The sequence below is a fragment of the Morchella sextelata genome (assembly GCF_020137385.1).
Source record: "Morchella sextelata strain SCLS chromosome Unknown scls_3, whole genome shotgun sequence".
NCBI classification, from domain to species: domain Eukaryota; kingdom Fungi; phylum Ascomycota; class Pezizomycetes; order Pezizales; family Morchellaceae; genus Morchella; species Morchella sextelata.
This window is the reverse complement of record NW_025408618.1, coordinates 3,371,962-3,390,684: the sequence shown is the minus strand read 5'-3', so window position 1 is coordinate 3,390,684 and position 18,723 is coordinate 3,371,962. Positions and strand designations below refer to the sequence as shown.

Below are 18,723 nucleotides of genomic sequence, written 5' to 3'. Positions count from 1 at the left end.
CACTCCCACACACATCTCGGGATTCGCATTAGCTAAAAACTACCACCCATGGCCCGTCCTGTGACGACTGACGAGAGAGCTTCCCCTCCCAGACAAGCGTCGAGGCGAGACGGCGCGTGACTGCGGGTGTATAAAGAAGCTGCGCGGGCATTGGTTCATCATGATGCTGCCCATGATGATTATGATGATTATGATGCTCCCTTTCTTCCTTTCCCCTTCCTTTCCCTTCCCCTTCTTCTTCTTCTTCTTCTTCTTCTTGACCATCGATCTTTCCACCGCCCTTCCCACCCCTTCGATCAGCTCCCCCCCCAAGGCCCAACCAAGGATATAGTAGAGTACCTCCCACCCAGCGGCCAGTCAGTGCACGGTGCGATTCTCACGGCTGGCCAGCAGCTTCAGGTCAAGTATCTACACACATACACACCTACATTCCTACCTACCCACCTGCCTTCTGCCGACATCTACATAAAGTACTCTACCTACATGCATGCACAATGCAGATTAGCGGAGGCTCTGCGGGCCCGCTAGAACCGAAGACAAGCGACGGAAGCCGCGGGCTGCAGACCCCTAACCCTGCGATAACAACCCCCCCGGCCGGCTACCCTCGCAACCGGTTTGGTGCCATTGCTTCCGGGGTGCAGATCGGCCTGCAGACAGAGGGGGGAGGGAGCGTTATCGTTGTTGTTGTTGTAGGTTGGGGGCGTTGGGCTGAGAGAGATAGACTCAGATAGTTGGAGTACATGCTGGGGATAGATAGATAGAGTAGGTACAGCTTTAGATACGTGGACCCGGGGGGGGGGGTGATTGGCTGCTTGTTACCCGGGCTTGGGAAGGGGAAGGGGAAGGGGAAGGAAGGGGAAAGGGAAGGGGAAGGGGAAGGGAGTGTGAGTGTGAGTGAGTGCGAGTGGGTGCGAGTGAGTGTGAGTGTGGATGCTGGGGGCGTGCTGTGTGCTGTGTGCTTGAGGGCCCGGCGGTGTCTTGAGCGCTGACGGGACCTGGGACTCGGGTGCTATTGATTGTAGCGTAGATAGATAGCAGAGATAGCAGAGATAGCAGAGATAGCAGAGATAGCAGAGATAGCAGATATGATGCATCAATCTAGTCTAATCATATCATATCACCAGTGATCTTATCTTCACCGCCATCTGTAGCATCGCTCACGGCCATCCATGATCCCTCTGATGTCTGAAGTTCCCAAGTAAACAATCGCATTGTCTCTCGCTGCACATGCACCCCAGGCATGGCACAGCAACAACGCCTCTCCCCTCCATTCTCTATTCGCTCCCCCGCCATCCATCACCAGCGCTCACTCACTCGCCCACGAACAAACGAACATCAATCTTTACACAAACCTCACATAACGGCAGAGAGAGATTGAGATATACTGAAACAGCTCCGGAACAGCAACAGCAGCAATGTCCTACAATCCGCGCCAGAGCAATGTCTTCCGCGCATCGCAGAACCAGCCCCCACCAAGCACCCGCAAACAGACCACCACCCAGCAGGCCGACAGCTACCTCATGATAGTCCGTCTCCCCCTCCCCCTCCCCCTCCCCCTCCCCCTCCCCCATACATCTCCCGCGGTCTTCATAGTGACCAGAAACCCCACTAACACCCCCACCAGGCCGAAAGCACCATCGTCGACTGCATCTCCGAACTCGGCGTCACCTTCTCCCTCGACGACCTCAAGCGGCCCACGCCCCAGAAAACCCAACTCGTCTTCGAGATGTTCGCCGAACTCCTCATGGGCGTGCGTCGCGAGACCGTCGAGCCCATCATCCGCTCCGCCAGCGAGCAGCTGGACCACCCCGAAACCCTCCACGAGCCCTCTGCACTAATGGCCTTCTACGCCTCGCTGCGCACGCTGCTGCAGGAGTGCGACATCCACGACTTCACGTTCAACGACCTGGCCAAGCCCGACACCAAGCGCCTCATCAAGATCTTCAGCTACGTCATCAACTTCACGCGCTTCCGCGAGGGGCGCGCCGGCGAGATCGGCGAGCACCTAGCCAAGGCCGAGAAGATCCGCGACGCGATCGAGGCGCGCGCGCAGGAGAACGAGGAGCTGGCGGCGCGGGTCGAGGCGCTGCGGGCACGGCGCGCACGGGAGGAGCCGCTGATTGAGGGCGTGCGGAGGGACGTGGAGGCGCTGACGGAGGAGCTGCGCGGCATGAGTAAGCGCGAGAAGACGCTGAGCGCCGAGTATGGGCGGCTGAGGAAGGAGAAGGAGGCGCATATCAAGACGCTGGAGGACCGGTCGTTCTTTGTGACAAAGACGCGGCAGGAGGCGGAGAAGATTCGGCCGTATATTGTGGATAGCCCCGAGAAGCTGCAGGGGGTGATTGTGGATATGGGCGCGACGCTGGCGGCGGAGAAGGCGGAGGCGGAGGCGCTGGAGAGGAGGGGGAGGGCGCTGCAGACGAGTGCGGATAGCTTTGCGGTGGTGGAGGCGGACGTGATGGCCGCCATCAAGATCATGGAGGAGTGTGAGGCCGAGCTGGTGAAGGAGGAGGAGAGCGCGAGGAAGGCGGCGAGGCACTTTGATGTGCTGACGCAGAAGCAGACGGAGGTGCGGGAGGCGGAGAGGAGCGAGCAGGTTTGTCTATCCTACCCACACACCGGTATATATAAAACCCCCATTTAACAGATCCCACCCCACAGCGCCTGCAACGCCAGCTCCAGAACGCCACCGACAAGATCACGCGCGCGCGCGAAACCGCAGAGTCCAAGTCGTCGAGCGCGCAGAAGAAGATGCGCGAGCTCAAGGAGGCCTACAAGCAGCTGTCGCGGGAGCGCGCCGAGCGCGACAAGGACATGGAGAAGAAGAAGATCATCATCGAGAAGATCGAGAAGGAGATGGCCGACATGAAGGAGAAGGTCGAGGAAGAGGTCAATGCCGCGCACGCCGAATTTGCGAAAATGAAGGGCCACATATTGCTGTATATCAGTGAGATGGAGCAGAGTATTTGACCGGCCTGCGTTCTTTTTGTTTTGGCTTTTTGTTTTTGTTTTTTGATGATGTTATTTTATCTATGGCTTTAATGATGGGATGGGATGGCTGGCTGGCTGGCTGGCGTGCGCGGGGAATACTCTAAATGGCTTTTCTTCTTCTTGTCCTTTTTTTGTTGCTTTTTTTCTTTTTTGGTTATGGCTCGCTCGCCCGGTGGCGGGCGTTGTAATTTTTTTTTTTTGTCCTTCTCCTTTCACATTTCAGCATGGGATGCATCATAACATCGACCTTTTTGTTAGATTTTTTTTTTTCCAATACATGTTAGCAGATTGGTGCATGGAATATCACTCGTGAGGCCGGGTCGTAGACATAGGGCATCACTCGGAGTGGAAAGGGCATTGGTAGGATACACTCCGCACTTTGGTGTTTCTTCTAGCCTTTAGGGGTACTGAAATCTCTGGTACATAGTGCGATCGTGCAAGCTTCGGTGCAATATACTGTTCAATGTAAGCCTACTACATGTAGCTACCCCTCCGTCTGGCAAGCTGACCACCCTATAATAGAGGCACTAAATTTGTATGGAAGATCTATTATTTGATAAGAGAGATAAGAGGATCTGTTCGTAAAGCCACACAAAAGTTTGCTTTTTTAGGGGTTAGTCAGCATTTGTTGCCAGACGAAAGGATAGGAGGGGTGCCGGTCTTGAAGATATGATGTAGTTCAATTGGGTATTGAGAATAATCGTAAAACGAATGCCGGTTACTTATATCCAGTGATGTATAGTTACAATAGAGTACACCTTAATTATTCATAGGAAGACGTCCCTTAGACTCTAGATATCAGCTGATGGTCGTTATATTGCAGTACTAAGATCATAGAATTTCGGAATTATGCGCTCTCATTGTGATTTTAAGATATATGATGCGAAATATTTTACGGGCAGGCAGGATTAACCATGACTCTGTGGGTGACATACGTTGGAAGTAACACCAGCTTAGCTGCACTACTGTGCGTTTGCAGTTGTATACATGTACCTTACAGGGGAGTGAAAATATTGGTATTGTGTAAGCCCTTGTGATTGTTTCCTACTATTTAACCCCAATGTGGCAATTGCAATTAGACGCCTTCACGGTGGTGTGGTGCAACCTTCAAGAACGTCAAAAATGAGCATGGAGAATTCGAGAAAAATCAACACAAGTCCTTATTTTGCATAGAGAATTGTACCTATAAGCTTTATTTGCTGATATTCCTCATATTTTTTTGGCCCATTTTTGTCGTTCTTAGTTGTTGCACCATACCCCCGTGAGCACCATACCTCAGTGAAGGCGTCTAGTAGTGATATTCCCAAATAGGAAATAAGGTGAGCGCGACATCCCAACGTCACGACGTACGACATCCAGTTTTCGAGCCGAAATACTGTAAGGATCTATGTATTTTTTTTTCGTTTTCTTCCCCTCCCGGATGAGGTCCTCCTCTACGTCGGCACCTTAGTAGCTCTCCGACGAAGCCAAAGCTTGTAATTAAGCTCTCTCCGTATCCCTCATCATCTTCAAAGATCCACCCATCTCCTTACCCACAACGCTAAGGAGAATAGAACTAATTCCCGAGGTGGAGGATTCGCTCTACTTGCAATTGAGGGCGGCCATGCATTCGGCGGCTGGCGGGGTCGATGAGGGCGATGAAACTGCTGCTGGATGATATGAGCCTGAAGGCGCCGATTTATGGAGCGGCGCTTACGTTGGGGTTCTAACACCAAGAGGCGTGGTGTTGAATTATCGTGACGCCTACGGGTCTATAGTCAAGGCTCTAGCTGTGGGTACAGGGTCGACTCCTAGCATTCTTCTCGATGTACACTCGCGTGGGCGTTGATACCAAAGCTTAACGTGGGGTAACGCTCCTCCATTATACTTTCATCAAAGCTGTCAAATTATGCAGGATATATATTCATTAAGCTGCTGCTGCTATGCCGGGGTCGATGTGTATGCTCCCCCGCCGAGTGGGATAACCTTTCTTCGTTGCGCTATTATCCCCGAACCTGATTCCTGGTAGAGTTCGTGCTAGAAAGTGGCATTAGTAAAGGCGTTGATGTCCGATGTTACGACAACCCCACAAAGCATGTAGGCACGGAGATCAAAGGTTTTCCAGCGCTGCATATCGAAAACCTCCGCCCCGGCGCTATTATTATGAGCGAGAGCATAACCTACTACTCGACACAGGAGCCAGCATATCCATCAGGCAGGCTGGCTAGGAAGCACATATATATTATCCTAGCGGTAAGGGTGGTGAGTGGGCCTGCTATTGATTGGGGGGAGGGGGAGGAAAGATCCTAATGTGACTTGTATCAAAGGGCCCGAGGGTCCTACATCAAACGATCATGAACACGTTGCAACGCTCGTAAGATCTTGGTATCGAAGTAGATACTATATGTTGTTCGATGGTGGAACCAAGCCAGCTAATGAAATCAAAGAGGCGAAGGCTGCACATGTGAACAAATTTTCAAAACGGTGTTTAATTTGTATCCTATCAGACCTTTTTGCATGTGCTCTATCCAATATCGAATCACGAAGCTCTCGCCGGGCTTGGGCTTTTTTTTTTTTCGACTGTCCAATGTCAAAACGTCTGCATAAAATCTCATTCCTGAAGGGAAGAAACTTCTATGTCGTGGAATCAAGAAGGATTCAAAAGAGTCGAGTGATGATTCGTGATCACTGCTAGTACAAACTTGTACTTAGTGCCCACTTTCACGGGATGCTACTAAAAATAGTAGCCTTTCTACCTACCAACCACTTTTCCTCTAAAGAAGTATTATCGACTGACTGATTTTAGCCAAAAGGTCAGACGCCTCTCCTACAATATGGACCGCTCGCTGCTGCTTATTTGAGCCTTTTTCTGCAAACAACCCGTGGGTCATGAAAAATCACTCGTCGATCAAAATTTCAGATCTGAGGGGTGCAGTCGATTTTACGACACAGGTTTTACAAGCAGGAGATCGATGCCCCGCTAGCTGCAGCAAACCAACAAAAATATTCGCGAGTGTCGCCAAATGCACGTTAAGCTTAATTCTCAGAATCCAGCCCGGCTCTGTCTGAGGATTTATATTTACTGACCATGATGACCCTGCATCTTAATTACTTGGTGTGGTTCGTTCTCGAAAAGTTGTTGTGGGGAATATGCAACCCATGCTTGGGTCGATCCCGGGAATACAAAGGGCCGAGGCCCGACGGCCCCCGGGGTGACGACGCATCTTGGCGAGAAGGCATGGAGCTCTCAGCTTCAGTTAAGATCGCACATCTACCGACGGTTTAGCCATTTATCCCCTAGCTATCATTGGTACCCGTCTTGTCACTTTTTTTTTTGCGTCGGATGCGTTTGGTGCCGGTTCAGACACCGAAACGGCTCTGTTTCAAAAGTGATAGAACAACGCAAGAGTGCGGTCCTGGTCCAGCTGAGTCTTTATCTATTGCTTGAAATATTTGCTTGCTTGCTGGCCTTTACCAAACTTAAGAAGACCGCCCCGCCCCCCCCCCCTTCTTCGGAGAGATCTTGACCGATGGTTATACGATATGATGACGGTGACAAGAGAAAGGTTTCAACAAATAATGTTAAAATGTAGCGACAGCGGGGGCCCCGGACTTCCGCCGGCCGGCGGGGGGGGGGGGGGGATGTTGTGCGCAGTAGAGGTACCATGCGGAACATTCTGTGGAAACACTTCAGCGTTTCCCCCACATGATTGATGATGACAAGGCACTGGGAATGCATTATGCTGGGGGTCCGGGGGCTTGTCGGCAATGGGTAAATAATAAGAGCAATATAATATTATCTGTGTAGGTACTACATACGAGTATGTACGATGTACCTAATACGAGCTGCTCACTGCTTATAATTACAGTATGTAGAGCACTCTAGAAGATATGGCACCCCCATATCCTGGCCATTTGGATGTAGCATATCTATTTCCCCAGCGATATCAAGTTACACATGCTGCAAGTGAACACCACCTCCGATAACGGTGCATCACGATTCTTCGATCGAACTCCCTTGCCCGGGCTCGGAACCATCCAATAACGAAGGCTATGCCAAAGAAGGCAATATGCTGTATTCCTGAGGCGTCCTTGGGGATTTTTACTGCGCAAAAGGTCTGATCGGGTGTCGCGGCAACCACAGTAGTAACGGCACTCAGGGCAAGGACCCGGTCGCATGTGGATGCTGCGTTCGGCAGATTGCTATGACTGGAATCCTGCGTTTTAGAAAAATCCCCGGAGATCATTTTGTTCCTTTTCCATTTCATTCCCCCACACCACGCTCTCACATCTACGTATTGTTCGGCCCCTCCTTGCTTGCTGCTTCAGTTCGTCCACATTTTTGTTGTCCCTCACTTTGTACAGTCTGTCTGGTTGTTGCAACGAGTCGATTTCCGGAACCCCACGCTTTAGAACCGAAAGCTCGCCTTTCAAACCTAGCTGGGTATCCGAATAAGAAAAAAAAAAGACCATAAAAAATAGACGGACCAAGGGATAGGGCAGATAGGGCAGTAGAGAGAGAGAATAATACCTATCCTAGTAGACTAAATCAACACACCGGCCCTGATTCGACAAGGAAACAGCTGGTAGGGGAGAGAGACGTGGGACGAAAGAGCAACCGCAGCAGCGGCAGCAGCAGCAAGAGAGATACGACGAATACAACACGGAAAGGGAACTAACTGACTAGGCCATTTCCCAAACACACCTGTCTACCTCTCAAACGAACTCGTCAGCAGCAATCAAGCAAGCAATGGCAACCCAGGAATACGCTAATGACGAGCTGTCGAGGAGGGGTCCGGATGAAAAGGGACCCAAGGCTTTATCGACCTCCTCCTCCTCCTTGCACTCTGCTCCTTCTTCCTCCGCTCCAGGGAATAACGTCGATCGGATACCAACTTTCTCTATCCCGGAGGGGTTTGATTCTGCTCCTTCACATCATCACAGACCTGCTGGAATTCACCCAGATATCGAGGGTGTTATCGACGGTATCGAGGCCACTTCACTACAGCAACGGAGGTTGAGCCTTTTCGATTATCAGCCTTTCTCGCTACCTCCCTCTCGTGTATGTTACTACCCATACCTTCCAATCGCATCTATCATAAATTACAGAACATGGAAATCCAGTCTTCTTCTGCATAACGATGTTGTAGTTGCTGGGTGACCTATCTGTTGCTTAGTTTATGACTTTTCCTTATCGTCCGTTATCAGTCTAGGAAACTACATATACTAACTTATTATCATACATCAGGTCCCCTCTAGAGAATCTCCTTCTCCTTCTCCTCGCAATCCTGGACGTCCCGACCTACGAACAACAGACTCCTCAGACAAACCAATGCATTCCCCACCACTCACTCCAGCCTCTACCCATGACAAGCCCGGGTTTCGGCACACCCGTTCGGAGGAAGCCCGTGGCTCCGGGCAACAAATTCTAGATCCTACAAAGCTGGCTCCCGGAGATCCCTCGATAATGACCCCACAGACCTCTCCGCCACGGTCGAGCTCGGCTACAACGAGCTCGGTGACAAGGCAGCCTGTAGGACAACGCCCACACTCCTCTTCGGGGGCTTCTCAGCAGCCCTCGTATTTTGCGGGGTATCCAGGGTCATCCTCGTCCGAGCAGCCTACTTTTATCATTGGTGGTGAGGGCAGTTCAAAGGCTCCATCAGAAGACAGCCCGTCGGGAACACCTTCGGGAAGCGGCTCTCAGACCCCAACCCGGATTCCACCCTCGAGACCTTTCACTCCGGCTGGGGAGCACGATGATCCCTATGCGCGAAGTCGGAGACCTGTACAAACAAAGAAGAAGCCTGAGGAGATTGAGCCGAGGTTCATTTTTGGAAAGAATACCCGGGGCTCAAGCACAAATCTTCTAGGTTTAGGTGGTGAATCAAGTGGACTTAAGCCTGAAAAGAAACATCACTCACACTTTTCGTTGCATTCCCTTGGGAAACACCATTCAAATGACAGTAATTCGACTCTTGGTTCAGGGCAAAAGCAAGGCTCAATGGGTGAGCTGAAGAGGTTTTTCAAATCCTCTCAGAAACGATCTCGTTCTCCCGGAGCTAGCTCTATCAAAAGCTCAAAGTCGTCAACATCAACTGCCGCGCCCTTTGCGGATGATCATGGTCTCAACAAGAAGTATGGTCGTTTTGGGAAAGTACTGGGGTCAGGTGCTGGAGGTTCGGTGAGGTTAATGAAACGGTCTAGTGATGGGGTCACGTTTGCCGTGAAGGAGTTCCGTCCCCGACACAACTATGAAAGCGAGCGAGAGTACGCCAAAAAGGTCACAGCGGAGTTTTGTATCGGCTCGACTCTTCATCACGGTAATATCATTGAAACGCTGGATATTGTCCATGAGAAAGGAAAGTGGTATGAGGTCATGGAGTATTGTCCATATGATCTTTTTGCGACAGTCATGACCGGGAAGATGTCGAGGGAGGAGGTTGCGTGCTGCTTCATGCAGATTCTCAGTGGAGTTACATATCTTCACCATATGGGACTTGCTCATAGGGATTTGAAGCTGGATAACGTGGTGATGAACGAGTATGGTATTCTAAAAATCATCGATTTTGGGAGTGCCAGCGTGTTCCGTTATCCCTTCGAAAACGACATCGTCGAAGCTTGTGGTGAGTAGCTCATCTATATGATTAATCCACAATGAATTTTACTGATACTCTGTCTAGGTATCGTTGGGTCAGATCCGTATCTCGCACCTGAGGTATGTAATGAGATCAAATACGACCCGCAACCAGCCGATATTTGGTCCCTTGCCATTATCTTCTGCTGTATGACGCTTCGACGATTTCCCTGGAAGGCGCCTCGACAATCAGACAACTCTTTCAAACTCTTTTCATCGCCTCCAGACCCACCACAGAACAGCCAATCATCCTCACCTCCGTTACCCACGTCAAAGAGCCATCAAAACCGGACTGCCGCTGTGGCTCAGGCAGGGAACAATAATAAGGAGGTCGAAGGCACCACCAACAACCCTGCGCCTTCTACAGTCCAAGGATCAGGGCAACAGATTAAGGGCCCATATCGTCTCTTGAGACTCCTTCCCAGAGAGTCCAGGTATATTATTGGGAGGATGTTGGATTTGGATCCTAAAAGGCGTGCAACCCTTGAAGAGATCTGGTATGATGAATGGATTGGGAACCTGCAATACTGCACCCAAGAAGTGGGTGGAACAGTTTGCAAGGCGCCCGGTCACACACATACGCTCGAGGGAACTTCGGGCGGGAGCAATGTGAGCACCACAAAAAGCACGAAATAAAGATATTACATGGGCGTAGAGCAGTTGGGTGTGTATACCATTGTATTAGTTGCATCATCGATTAAGGTGTGTAAGTGTTTATAATGGAATAAGGGAGCAATTCATTTGATCCCTCCATCAATTCATTGCGGGTTTTCTCCTGGGTCTTTGTTTTTGGTTCGGTTTGGTTGCTTTCATACGCCTATCAAGAGTTTAAAAGGTTTGTGGGGTTCTTTATTGTTATAGACCGTTCTGGTTATATTTCTATCATTTTTACGTATCTCCTCGGATTTGTCGTGGGCTGGGGGCTTTTTCCTCTCTTTAAATGTTTCCGGATCTTATTTCTCCCCCTCTTTATTGAAGGAGTGTGGTCGTTTTGCTGTTGGACATTGATTTTTTCGATATTTTTATTATACTTTTATACAATTGGGGGGTTTCTTGATTTAATCATATTTATTTTTGTAGTTAACTTTTCTTTTTTTTTCCTTTTGACGAGCTTGTACAAAATGTTAGAACGGTGGATGTCGTCATTGAACAGGTCTTTTGAAGTTTGTTGCAAATTGCCTGATTCATAATCTATCAATGGTCCGGATATCAATGATACATACATATGCGGCCCCCTGGGGCTTGCATACTTAGGCCTGATACATCTCGGCCAAAAAAGGGAATCGAATTTTTCACCGGGTGATAATTGATGATTGGTGGGGGCTGAACATATTATACATATAGAAAACTGCGGAAGCGATCATGGGGAGACCTTGATACCGGCGCTCTTTGCTGTACCGATAACGCACTTTGCTAATGCCTCCAATGATAATCCGGATAGACGCTCTTCCTGTATAACTTGTCATTTCTCTTTATTCTCCTCCGGGTGTGGGGGCGCGCGGGAGGTTGCTCACACTCTTCTTGATCTTTGCAATCTCGTAGATATGCTTTAGTGAGACCTCGCCCACAAATTCCTTTCCGGGGTTATGTGCACCCTTCATTTTTCCCTTCACATCAGGTACCCCGGCGGCCTTCCGGAGGAGCCATGACGCTGCGGGGGTACGGAGTTCGAAGGAGAAGGTTCGGTCGGGCCGAACTGTGATGCGCGCGGGGATCGGTATGCCCTACGGTGGATTAGTTACCGGGGAGGGAAGGTCAAGGCTGTGGACGTACGGTTTCGATGTGCGCAGTTCTGGCATTGAATTCCTAGGTCTGTTAGTATAGGTACTTGGGTAGATAACTGTAGTGGGGGGGGGGGGGGGGGGTAACCTTGCAGAAATCCATAGACTTCACACCACGGGATCCAAGAGCAGGACCGACAGGCGGTGAGGGCGAGGCCTGGCCAGCGCCGACAATCAGCTTGACGATCTGGTTTACGGTGATGTTCTTCTTTGCCATTGTGGAGAGTGCCGCCGGATATCGTGGGGTGAGGCTCTGGTGAATTAATGTTTTTCTTCGTTCCGAGATGTTACACCATGCAAGGCTGTATGTAGCATTGGCGCTAGGGTTGAGGGCTTGGGGCTGGGGTCCATATATGAGGCTAAGTAATGAGGATTGGAAACTTTGAGGTTTTTATATCTTGAGCTATCCGGCTGTTAATTTGCCAGAAATCTGCAATTCAACAGTTGGCAATATATACGTAGCGTACGCTCCAGCGTCCTCACATTTGTATCCAAAGAGCAGCGATTTGGTCGTTTCTCCCCTCCACTAAAGCCTTCCCAGGGCCGTGAAGAAGCCCCTCGCGGATACGTGCAGCAACGCGTCCGATTGTATGTATGTAGATGCCACCAGCACTTGGCACGTCCCCGGGGGCTTGCTTGAGCCTCACTTGTCTGCATTCTTTCACTAAGATTCTGCCGCCGTCACTTGTTTAGCTTTTAGTTGCTGCTAAGTGACATTTATAATAGCATCTCCTTGTTCTTTACTCTCCTCTCTTCTCTCTTCACCCCTTCCTTCCTTCCTTCCACAGTACTTCCTTCCACCCCTCCCTTCGTCTTTACCATCGTTTCTCTACAGCTATGCCTCCAAAGAAGAACACAAAGGCACCAGCACCATCACCAACAGCCTCTACCAGATCGTCGAGATCACAAACCAAGGCTGGCGTTGCCGCTGCAGACACCGCCGCTACTGGAGATTCAAAAAAAGCTAGCACAGTTGGAAAGCGGAAACGCACGGTCGCCGAAGTGGCTCCTGTCCCGTCTGACTCGGATTCGGAGGAGGCCCCGGAGGTGAAAACTAAAGCTAAAACGGGGCCGAAGAAGAAGGCTGCTGCTAGCCCTACGAAGAAGGCAAGGACGACAACAACTACTCCAAAGAAGAGAGCTAATACGGTAAGCTCTTTACATGGGTTCTAAATCGATGATGAGTTTCTAATGCTTTGGTTTGTGGTTAGCCGTTTTCACTTAGAACTTGTGAGAATTGGTTTGAAAGCTTAGAGGGTATGTTTTGTGGTACTTTGTAGTGTACTACGGGAGATCGACATGGTTAACATTTTGTGTTTCATGTAGATCCCGAATCCCCGGGAAACATTACCTACAGAACTATTCCAGCATGGCTCGAGGAGCTCGGTGTTTCGGCTGAAGGCGTTGTCTTTTATATCATTGCCTGGATATGCAAGGCGAAGCAGACTTTTACCATTTCGAAGGAAGAGTTTTTGTATGGGATGAACACCTTAGTGTAAGGTTTCGTCCAATCTACCTGGAGATCATAAAGGCTGACAGTTTCCCCAGTGCTGATTCAAACGAAGCACTCATTCGAAAACTACCTTTGATGCTTAAAGAGGTTTCCCCGTCACACTCAAACAAAACATTCGACACATTCTACAAATTTTGTTTCAATTACTTTAAACCAGCAGATGTCAAGAATCTTACGATGGAAGTAGCACAAGAGTTGTTTACGAGTTTGCTGGATGTGAATAGATATTCGCTGAGTTGGACACCTTCTGAAGAAAACGCAAATAAGTGTGGAGAGAAGGAGGGGGATTTCCCACACAGAAAGGCTTTTGTGGACTTTTTAGGCCAGAGCTCTTTGCAGGTTATTACCAGGGACCAGTATGAGCAATTTCTACCATTCAATAAGCACGTGCCGTGGGATTTAGTAGGATTTAATGAGGAAGAGAGTACTTGTAAGATTCTCAAGTTTTGGGATTTAATTTGTAGGCTGAGGCTAATTGAAGTAACACAGGGCCTACACTCATGGACAATTATATCGCATGGAGAAAGGAAAAGTGCCCGTAACAGCAGAAAAGTCGAAGCGTGAAGTTATCACCATCAACGATGGACTAAAAAAAGCGGGAAGTATTCTGTAGATACGATTTTCCTTTTTCACTTTACTTGTTGTATTCTTTTTTTTACTTTTTACTTCACTTCACTTTACTTTACATTTTTTCTATTTCTTTTTTGCTATGGGGTTTGAGTCTCGGGAGTGTGAAATCGTAAAATGATGGTCTCTTAAATATTTCATTGCTATCCCTCACTATTCAATTCCTTCACTTATTTCTTTGCAGGAAATGTAGGTATTTTCTTTTTCTTTTCTTTTGTTCAACTTTTCGATACCAAGTATTATGATTTATGTATGGATTGATACTCTTTCTATTATCGCAAAGAGGTATTGTATTCGAGGAGACCTATCCGGCCAACTCAAGGAGAAATTAAGATACGAGTCTCAGGCTGCAGGCCTATTTCCAATATGGTTTCTAACGAGGCTTTCAAACTTGGATCCTATACCGGCTGTATCTTCGCCACATCATTCAACATAGCACGAACCTTTGCCTCCTCCTTGTCAAATACAGTATTAAATACCTTCGGTACTGAAACAAGCCTAAATGAGTCTACGCAAGCAACTATTAGCCCAACTCCACAAAGAAATCAATTTACATGTAGGTAACTCACTAGGATGATGATCTGCAAATACCACCGGCGCTTCTGCTCCAACTTTCGCCCTCACAACTCTGACCGCCTCTTCCAAGAGCCCCCTTCCAACACCGTGTTTGCGATACCTCAACCTCACCGCCAATGCCTTCAAAACTCCCCTCTCTTCCCCAACCTTTACCACCGCAACACCGATGACCTCCTTATCCGGGCCCCATCTCGCAACGACAACCTCATGCCCCTCAGTCTTCATCATCGCCTCATAACCGCGCTTACTCCCTAATTTCTCAGCCTCAGCAATATACCCATCCGTAAATCTTCCAACGGCACTCAAAATGGCAATGGTGCAGCCCGCGCAGAACAGCAGCGCAGTCGGGATATTATTCTTTGAGCACAGCCACGAGAGAAAGAGGATATATGGCGGAATCGTAAGATGAGGCTGCCCATATAGGAGCGAGCGTACAATTGTAGCACGCTGTTGCGCAACTGAGTCGGTGATGAGCTTGTGGCCTGCGAGCAGTTCATCTTCGGAAGTGGTGGGCGAGATGGTCAACTCCGGCACTGGCTCTGACTCGGAGGATTGTGAAGCCATCGTGACGGTTTTTGACTGAGAAGAGTCAGGAGGATGAGGAGTTCCAGCAGGATATGGGATGATTGAGGGAAACACACAGCGATGATGCCAGATTGTAAATAAGACAAGACAAAATAAGCTTTTCTTACGTGGACTCGACCGTCTGGGCAGGGGAGATCCGCATCATGATAATGCACTCGGGCACGTGGACATTACTTGACCTCTGACTGGTGTGTGCCGAGCCGGGTCGGTGTTACTTGAGATGCACCTGAGACATGTCTCACAAGGCGTGGGGGGCGCAACTCCAGGATGTGAAATATCTGCACCATCTCATGAGAATAATTGTTTGAAAAGGCAGCAAAAAGATTGAATTGATGCGCCAAACCCGGATCGAACGGGTGACCTTCAGATTAACTTGACTGAACACTTCAGTCTGACGCTCTCCCAACTGAGCTATTAGCGCATTGGTGCCTTAGCTCTTACAAACAATAATGAACTTAATATAGTTGGCCAAGATATTTATATTTGTGCTAATAAAACTAACTTAGGACAGGGATTTCAATGCGCTAATAGCTCAGTTGGGAGAGCGTCAGACTGAAGTGTTCAGTCAAGTTAATCTGAAGGTCACCCGTTCGATCCGGGTTTGGCGCATCAATTCAATCTTTTTGCTGCTTCAACCTCTATGGGATTAGAATTTGTTATTTTACTGCTCTCAATTGGTCCCAGAGTGGGCCGTACCAGTAGGGATCCCCTATAACCTACTTCACAATGCTACATATGTGGCCTACATGCAGGTGGACTAACATTCATTATAGGAGAGTGTTGATTCAGCGTTCTGGAGTAGAATCAATACTTGAAGTAAAAACATTTTAAGTACCCCGAAACTCTCAATTGACAAAAATCATAACACGCTATCTATACCAAGTACGTAGTAGGCCTCCGAAACTGAGTTCGATATAAGTAGTTTCTCTAGAGAATGGGCCACCACTGTGCATCTCCACTAGTCGGCAGTAGGTCTTCCTTGCCGTAAACATATCTCACCATGGTTTCATTCTGTTCCTGAGTATAAACATACTCTCCCTTCGATAAATCAACTTCAGCCAAGGTGGAGTACAAACTAAACCATTCTAGTCTCAGATCGTCATGCCTGATCACTCGCATGACATCTGGCCAAGTGCCTTCAAAAAGTGCGCACCTCCAGAGCGCAACATTCTTGAGTGTCCCCTTGTGATTTCTCAAAAATCCATTGATTTCCACTTGCGTGAAACCGAAACCTTCCAAATGTACATCTTTCAAAAATTTCCAGACGAAAGTGGGCGGTCCGATATAGCATGTGATGTCAGCGCTGACACAGGTCCGGAACAGTCCACTGAGTTTAAGTCTCTCAAGTTTTGTCGCTTGAGAAATGAGATTGAAAAGTGGGCTTTGTTGCATATGGCTATCATCATCGTACCAAACCTCGCAGCTGAATTGAAGTTCTAGAATTTTCAGGTTTTTAAAAAGGGTAGCTGCACGTGTAACGGTTACATGATCGTGAAATAGGTCCTGTCCGATTCCACCACTGTTCGTGAAGCATTTTAGCTCTAACTTGGAGAAAAACGACGTAGACCAGGCAGCATTCATCAGAGTGCTGAAAACAGCCAAAGAGTCGAGCTCCCCTCGGTCACCATGCAGCGATCTTAGGGAAAGGCGTTGCAGATGGTGCCGAGAATTCATCTCGGGGTCCTCAAGGGAATCTTCATAATCCCAAGGAAACTCTGCCACATTTTGAACCGAATGTATAATCCTCATAGTATGTAGACTCTCGAGGCGACAAAGCGCCGCCATGAGCATATCCTTATACCATAACGAGCGCTGGAACGCAAAATATCTGTCATCAATATCCTTATAATTATTCCATAAAAACTCATTTCGATTCGCACATGGATGACAATAATCTGCTAGGGCCGCTTGGACGTAAGGGTTCCAGGTTTTTTCGTTGCAGTCGGTGACGTGAAATATCACCTCTTTTACTTCAAGCTCTAGCCTGAATCTGCGTGTATCTGTATTCTCAAATTGATTCATCCGGGGTTGTCCATAGCACACTCTAAGAAGATTTCTTAGACTCCTGAAGGTTGCTTTGACGTGTATGACTTCGAAGAGCATCGGCCTTGTGAGTACTTCGAAGACCCTATTGAGAGAACGGCAACTTGCAAGGTCTCTTCTGCATTTGGTGAGCTGGTTCAAAATAATTTTGTTGATTTCCGGCGGGAGGTCATCTAAAGAAACCCCTGCACTTATTTTCAGACCTTCCATCAAAAATACGGGGACAAAGTTCGGTTGTGGATGTGAGATAAATCGTGTTTCGATTGCTAAACGGGAGTTGAACCGAAGAGCATCCTTTGACGGGACAGAATTGGGGCACCAAGCATCAGCAAAGGACTCATACGAACTACGTGGCTGATACAAGGGCATGATTAAACAACATAAGTATCATGTCATGTATTCTCACTCGATACAATGTATGTACATCACTCAATTTTTTTTTTTTTTTGTTCAATTCATTAATTGCATACAGATCACACAAAGTACAATGTAAGTACATGTATGTACATCTTACAAGCAGTGAGGTTTTGAGTTACTATTTTTTTTTTCTTTTTTTTCTTTTTCGGTTTAATTCATTAATTGTATGCAGACCGTAGTCTATGACAATATCACACTGCCCCGGAACTTCCCAATCACTTCCTCCACCTCTCACACAATAAGGAAATAAGGAAATAAAGAAATGATTGTAAAACACTAGGCTAATGGCCTGTAACAAATTGGAAATCATCGTAACTTATGAAACAAGAAATAGTGACTTATGAGAATAAGAAATAGTAACTTATAAAACCCGGTTAACAATTTGTCCTTCTGCACACACACTGATCCCTTACCCCGCGGGGTCTATGGGCTATCTCTCAGCCCGCCCCACCCCATCCTCATTTCTCTGGTTTTCTCCTCTCGATCCTCGTCTCTTCCTCCTCATTCGTGTCGCCATTTGGTGAATCGTTTCCAGATTCCTAGTGCCGTTTTGTTTTGAGCTACTAAAGTACATCTTCAATTATACAAATATTTCAATTTTTGCCTGGATTTGGGGGGGGGGGGGGGGGGGGGGGGCAATTTAAAGAATGAAAAGTTGCTATAATAGAAGAAAATCCAGATATTCTGCCGAGAAGTAGGTGCTCTTGTTGCCACGATTTCAATTAAAGATGCGACTATAGTTTTGGCCCATGCTTGAAGTTCTATTAAGTTTTCGTAACCAGATATCTTCCTGTGGGGGGAAAAAGAAAAAGATGACAAAATTAGTTAATGCGCCAAACCCGGATCGAACGGGTGACCTTCAGATTAACTTGACTGAACACTTCAGTCTGACGCTCTCCCAACTGAGCTATTAGCGCATAATAAGTGAATTAACAACTGAGAATAAAAACAATTTTGTGTGTACATTAAAACGTCTCCGCTCCGTTTGTGGTCGAGTTGCTGCTACGTGTGCTTGTAGCTTCAGGTTCTTTAGGGCCGTATCGCAAAAATAAAGATTTATTGGAGTCTTACCCGGAAGGGATACTTATTACTTGGACCTTATGGATTATAAAACTTCTAGGGTTGCGTCAACTTTTCAAACACATACAGTGCAATCTGAGAGACCTTAAATTGATTACTTACCTACTTGGGCAATCCGGATGGCCTTGTTAGGGAACCTTTTGGAATTCAGATACTTGTTTAGGCAATATAAATTGCCTGTCTAGGCAATCGGTTTGAGGTCTATATATATAATGTGTGTGAAAAGTTGATGCGGCCAAGTTTTATGAAATTAACGGCTGTAATCCGAGGTTCATCAAACTTATTTATTGTAATAGCATTTGAAAGTGAAGTAGCCCAATCGCATGGCATCTTAGAAATTCGGCCCAGAAAGAAGTATCATTTTAAGCCTGCAAAAAATTATTGGGCTATACTAATCTATTTAGGCAGGGGCGAAATCTCAAAGCCCGCTAAATATGCATTACTTGTAGACAGTCTAGACTCGCATAACAGGGGACGGGTTACCCGGCCATACA

General features: G+C 47.8%; 6 protein-coding genes across 6 annotated transcripts; 3 read left to right on the top strand and 3 right to left on the bottom strand.

The window, feature by feature from the left end:
* Nucleotides 1–1,415: 1,415 nt before the first annotated feature.
* On the top strand, nt 1,416–2,970 carry H6S33_009710 (uncharacterized protein; the record flags this gene model as incomplete). Its single annotated transcript, XM_044841135.1, has 3 exons — nt 1,416–1,526; nt 1,625–2,596; nt 2,662–2,970. The coding sequence occupies 3 exons, from the start codon at nt 1,416–1,418 to the stop codon at nt 2,968–2,970; spliced, it is 1,392 nt and encodes a 463-aa protein (XP_044698525.1).
* Nucleotides 2,971–7,720: 4,750 nt separating this feature from the next.
* On the top strand, nt 7,721–10,243 carry H6S33_009709 (uncharacterized protein; the record flags this gene model as incomplete). The annotated part of the gene is made up of 3 exons (XM_044841134.1): nt 7,721–8,032; nt 8,219–9,596; nt 9,654–10,243. 3 exons carry the CDS (start codon nt 7,721–7,723, stop codon nt 10,241–10,243), a joined length of 2,280 nt encoding a protein of 759 aa, XP_044698524.1.
* Nucleotides 10,244–10,967: 724 nt separating this feature from the next.
* On the bottom strand, nt 10,968–11,605 carry H6S33_009708 (uncharacterized protein; the record flags this gene model as incomplete). The annotated part of the gene is made up of 4 exons (XM_044841133.1): nt 10,968–11,057; nt 11,122–11,331; nt 11,381–11,413; nt 11,477–11,605. 4 exons carry the CDS (start codon nt 11,603–11,605, stop codon nt 10,968–10,970), a joined length of 462 nt encoding a protein of 153 aa, XP_044698523.1.
* A 620-nt stretch (nt 11,606–12,225) lies between these two features.
* Nucleotides 12,226–13,443, top strand: H6S33_009707 (uncharacterized protein; the record flags this gene model as incomplete). The annotated part of the gene is made up of 5 exons (XM_044841132.1): nt 12,226–12,537; nt 12,600–12,645; nt 12,715–12,883; nt 12,937–13,331; nt 13,391–13,443. 5 exons carry the CDS (start codon nt 12,226–12,228, stop codon nt 13,441–13,443), a joined length of 975 nt encoding a protein of 324 aa, XP_044698522.1.
* Nucleotides 13,444–13,926: 483 nt separating this feature from the next.
* H6S33_009706 (uncharacterized protein) lies at nt 13,927–14,668 on the bottom strand (the record flags this gene model as incomplete). The annotated part of the gene is made up of 2 exons (XM_044841131.1): nt 13,927–14,036; nt 14,098–14,668. The coding sequence occupies 2 exons, from the start codon at nt 14,666–14,668 to the stop codon at nt 13,927–13,929; spliced, it is 681 nt and encodes a 226-aa protein (XP_044698521.1).
* A 948-nt stretch (nt 14,669–15,616) lies between these two features.
* H6S33_009705 (uncharacterized protein) lies at nt 15,617–16,792 on the bottom strand (the record flags this gene model as incomplete). Its single annotated transcript, XM_044841129.1, has 1 exon — nt 15,617–16,792. One exon carries the CDS (start codon nt 16,790–16,792, stop codon nt 15,617–15,619), a length of 1,176 nt encoding a protein of 391 aa, XP_044698520.1.
* Between the last annotated feature and the right edge of the window lie 1,931 nt (nt 16,793–18,723).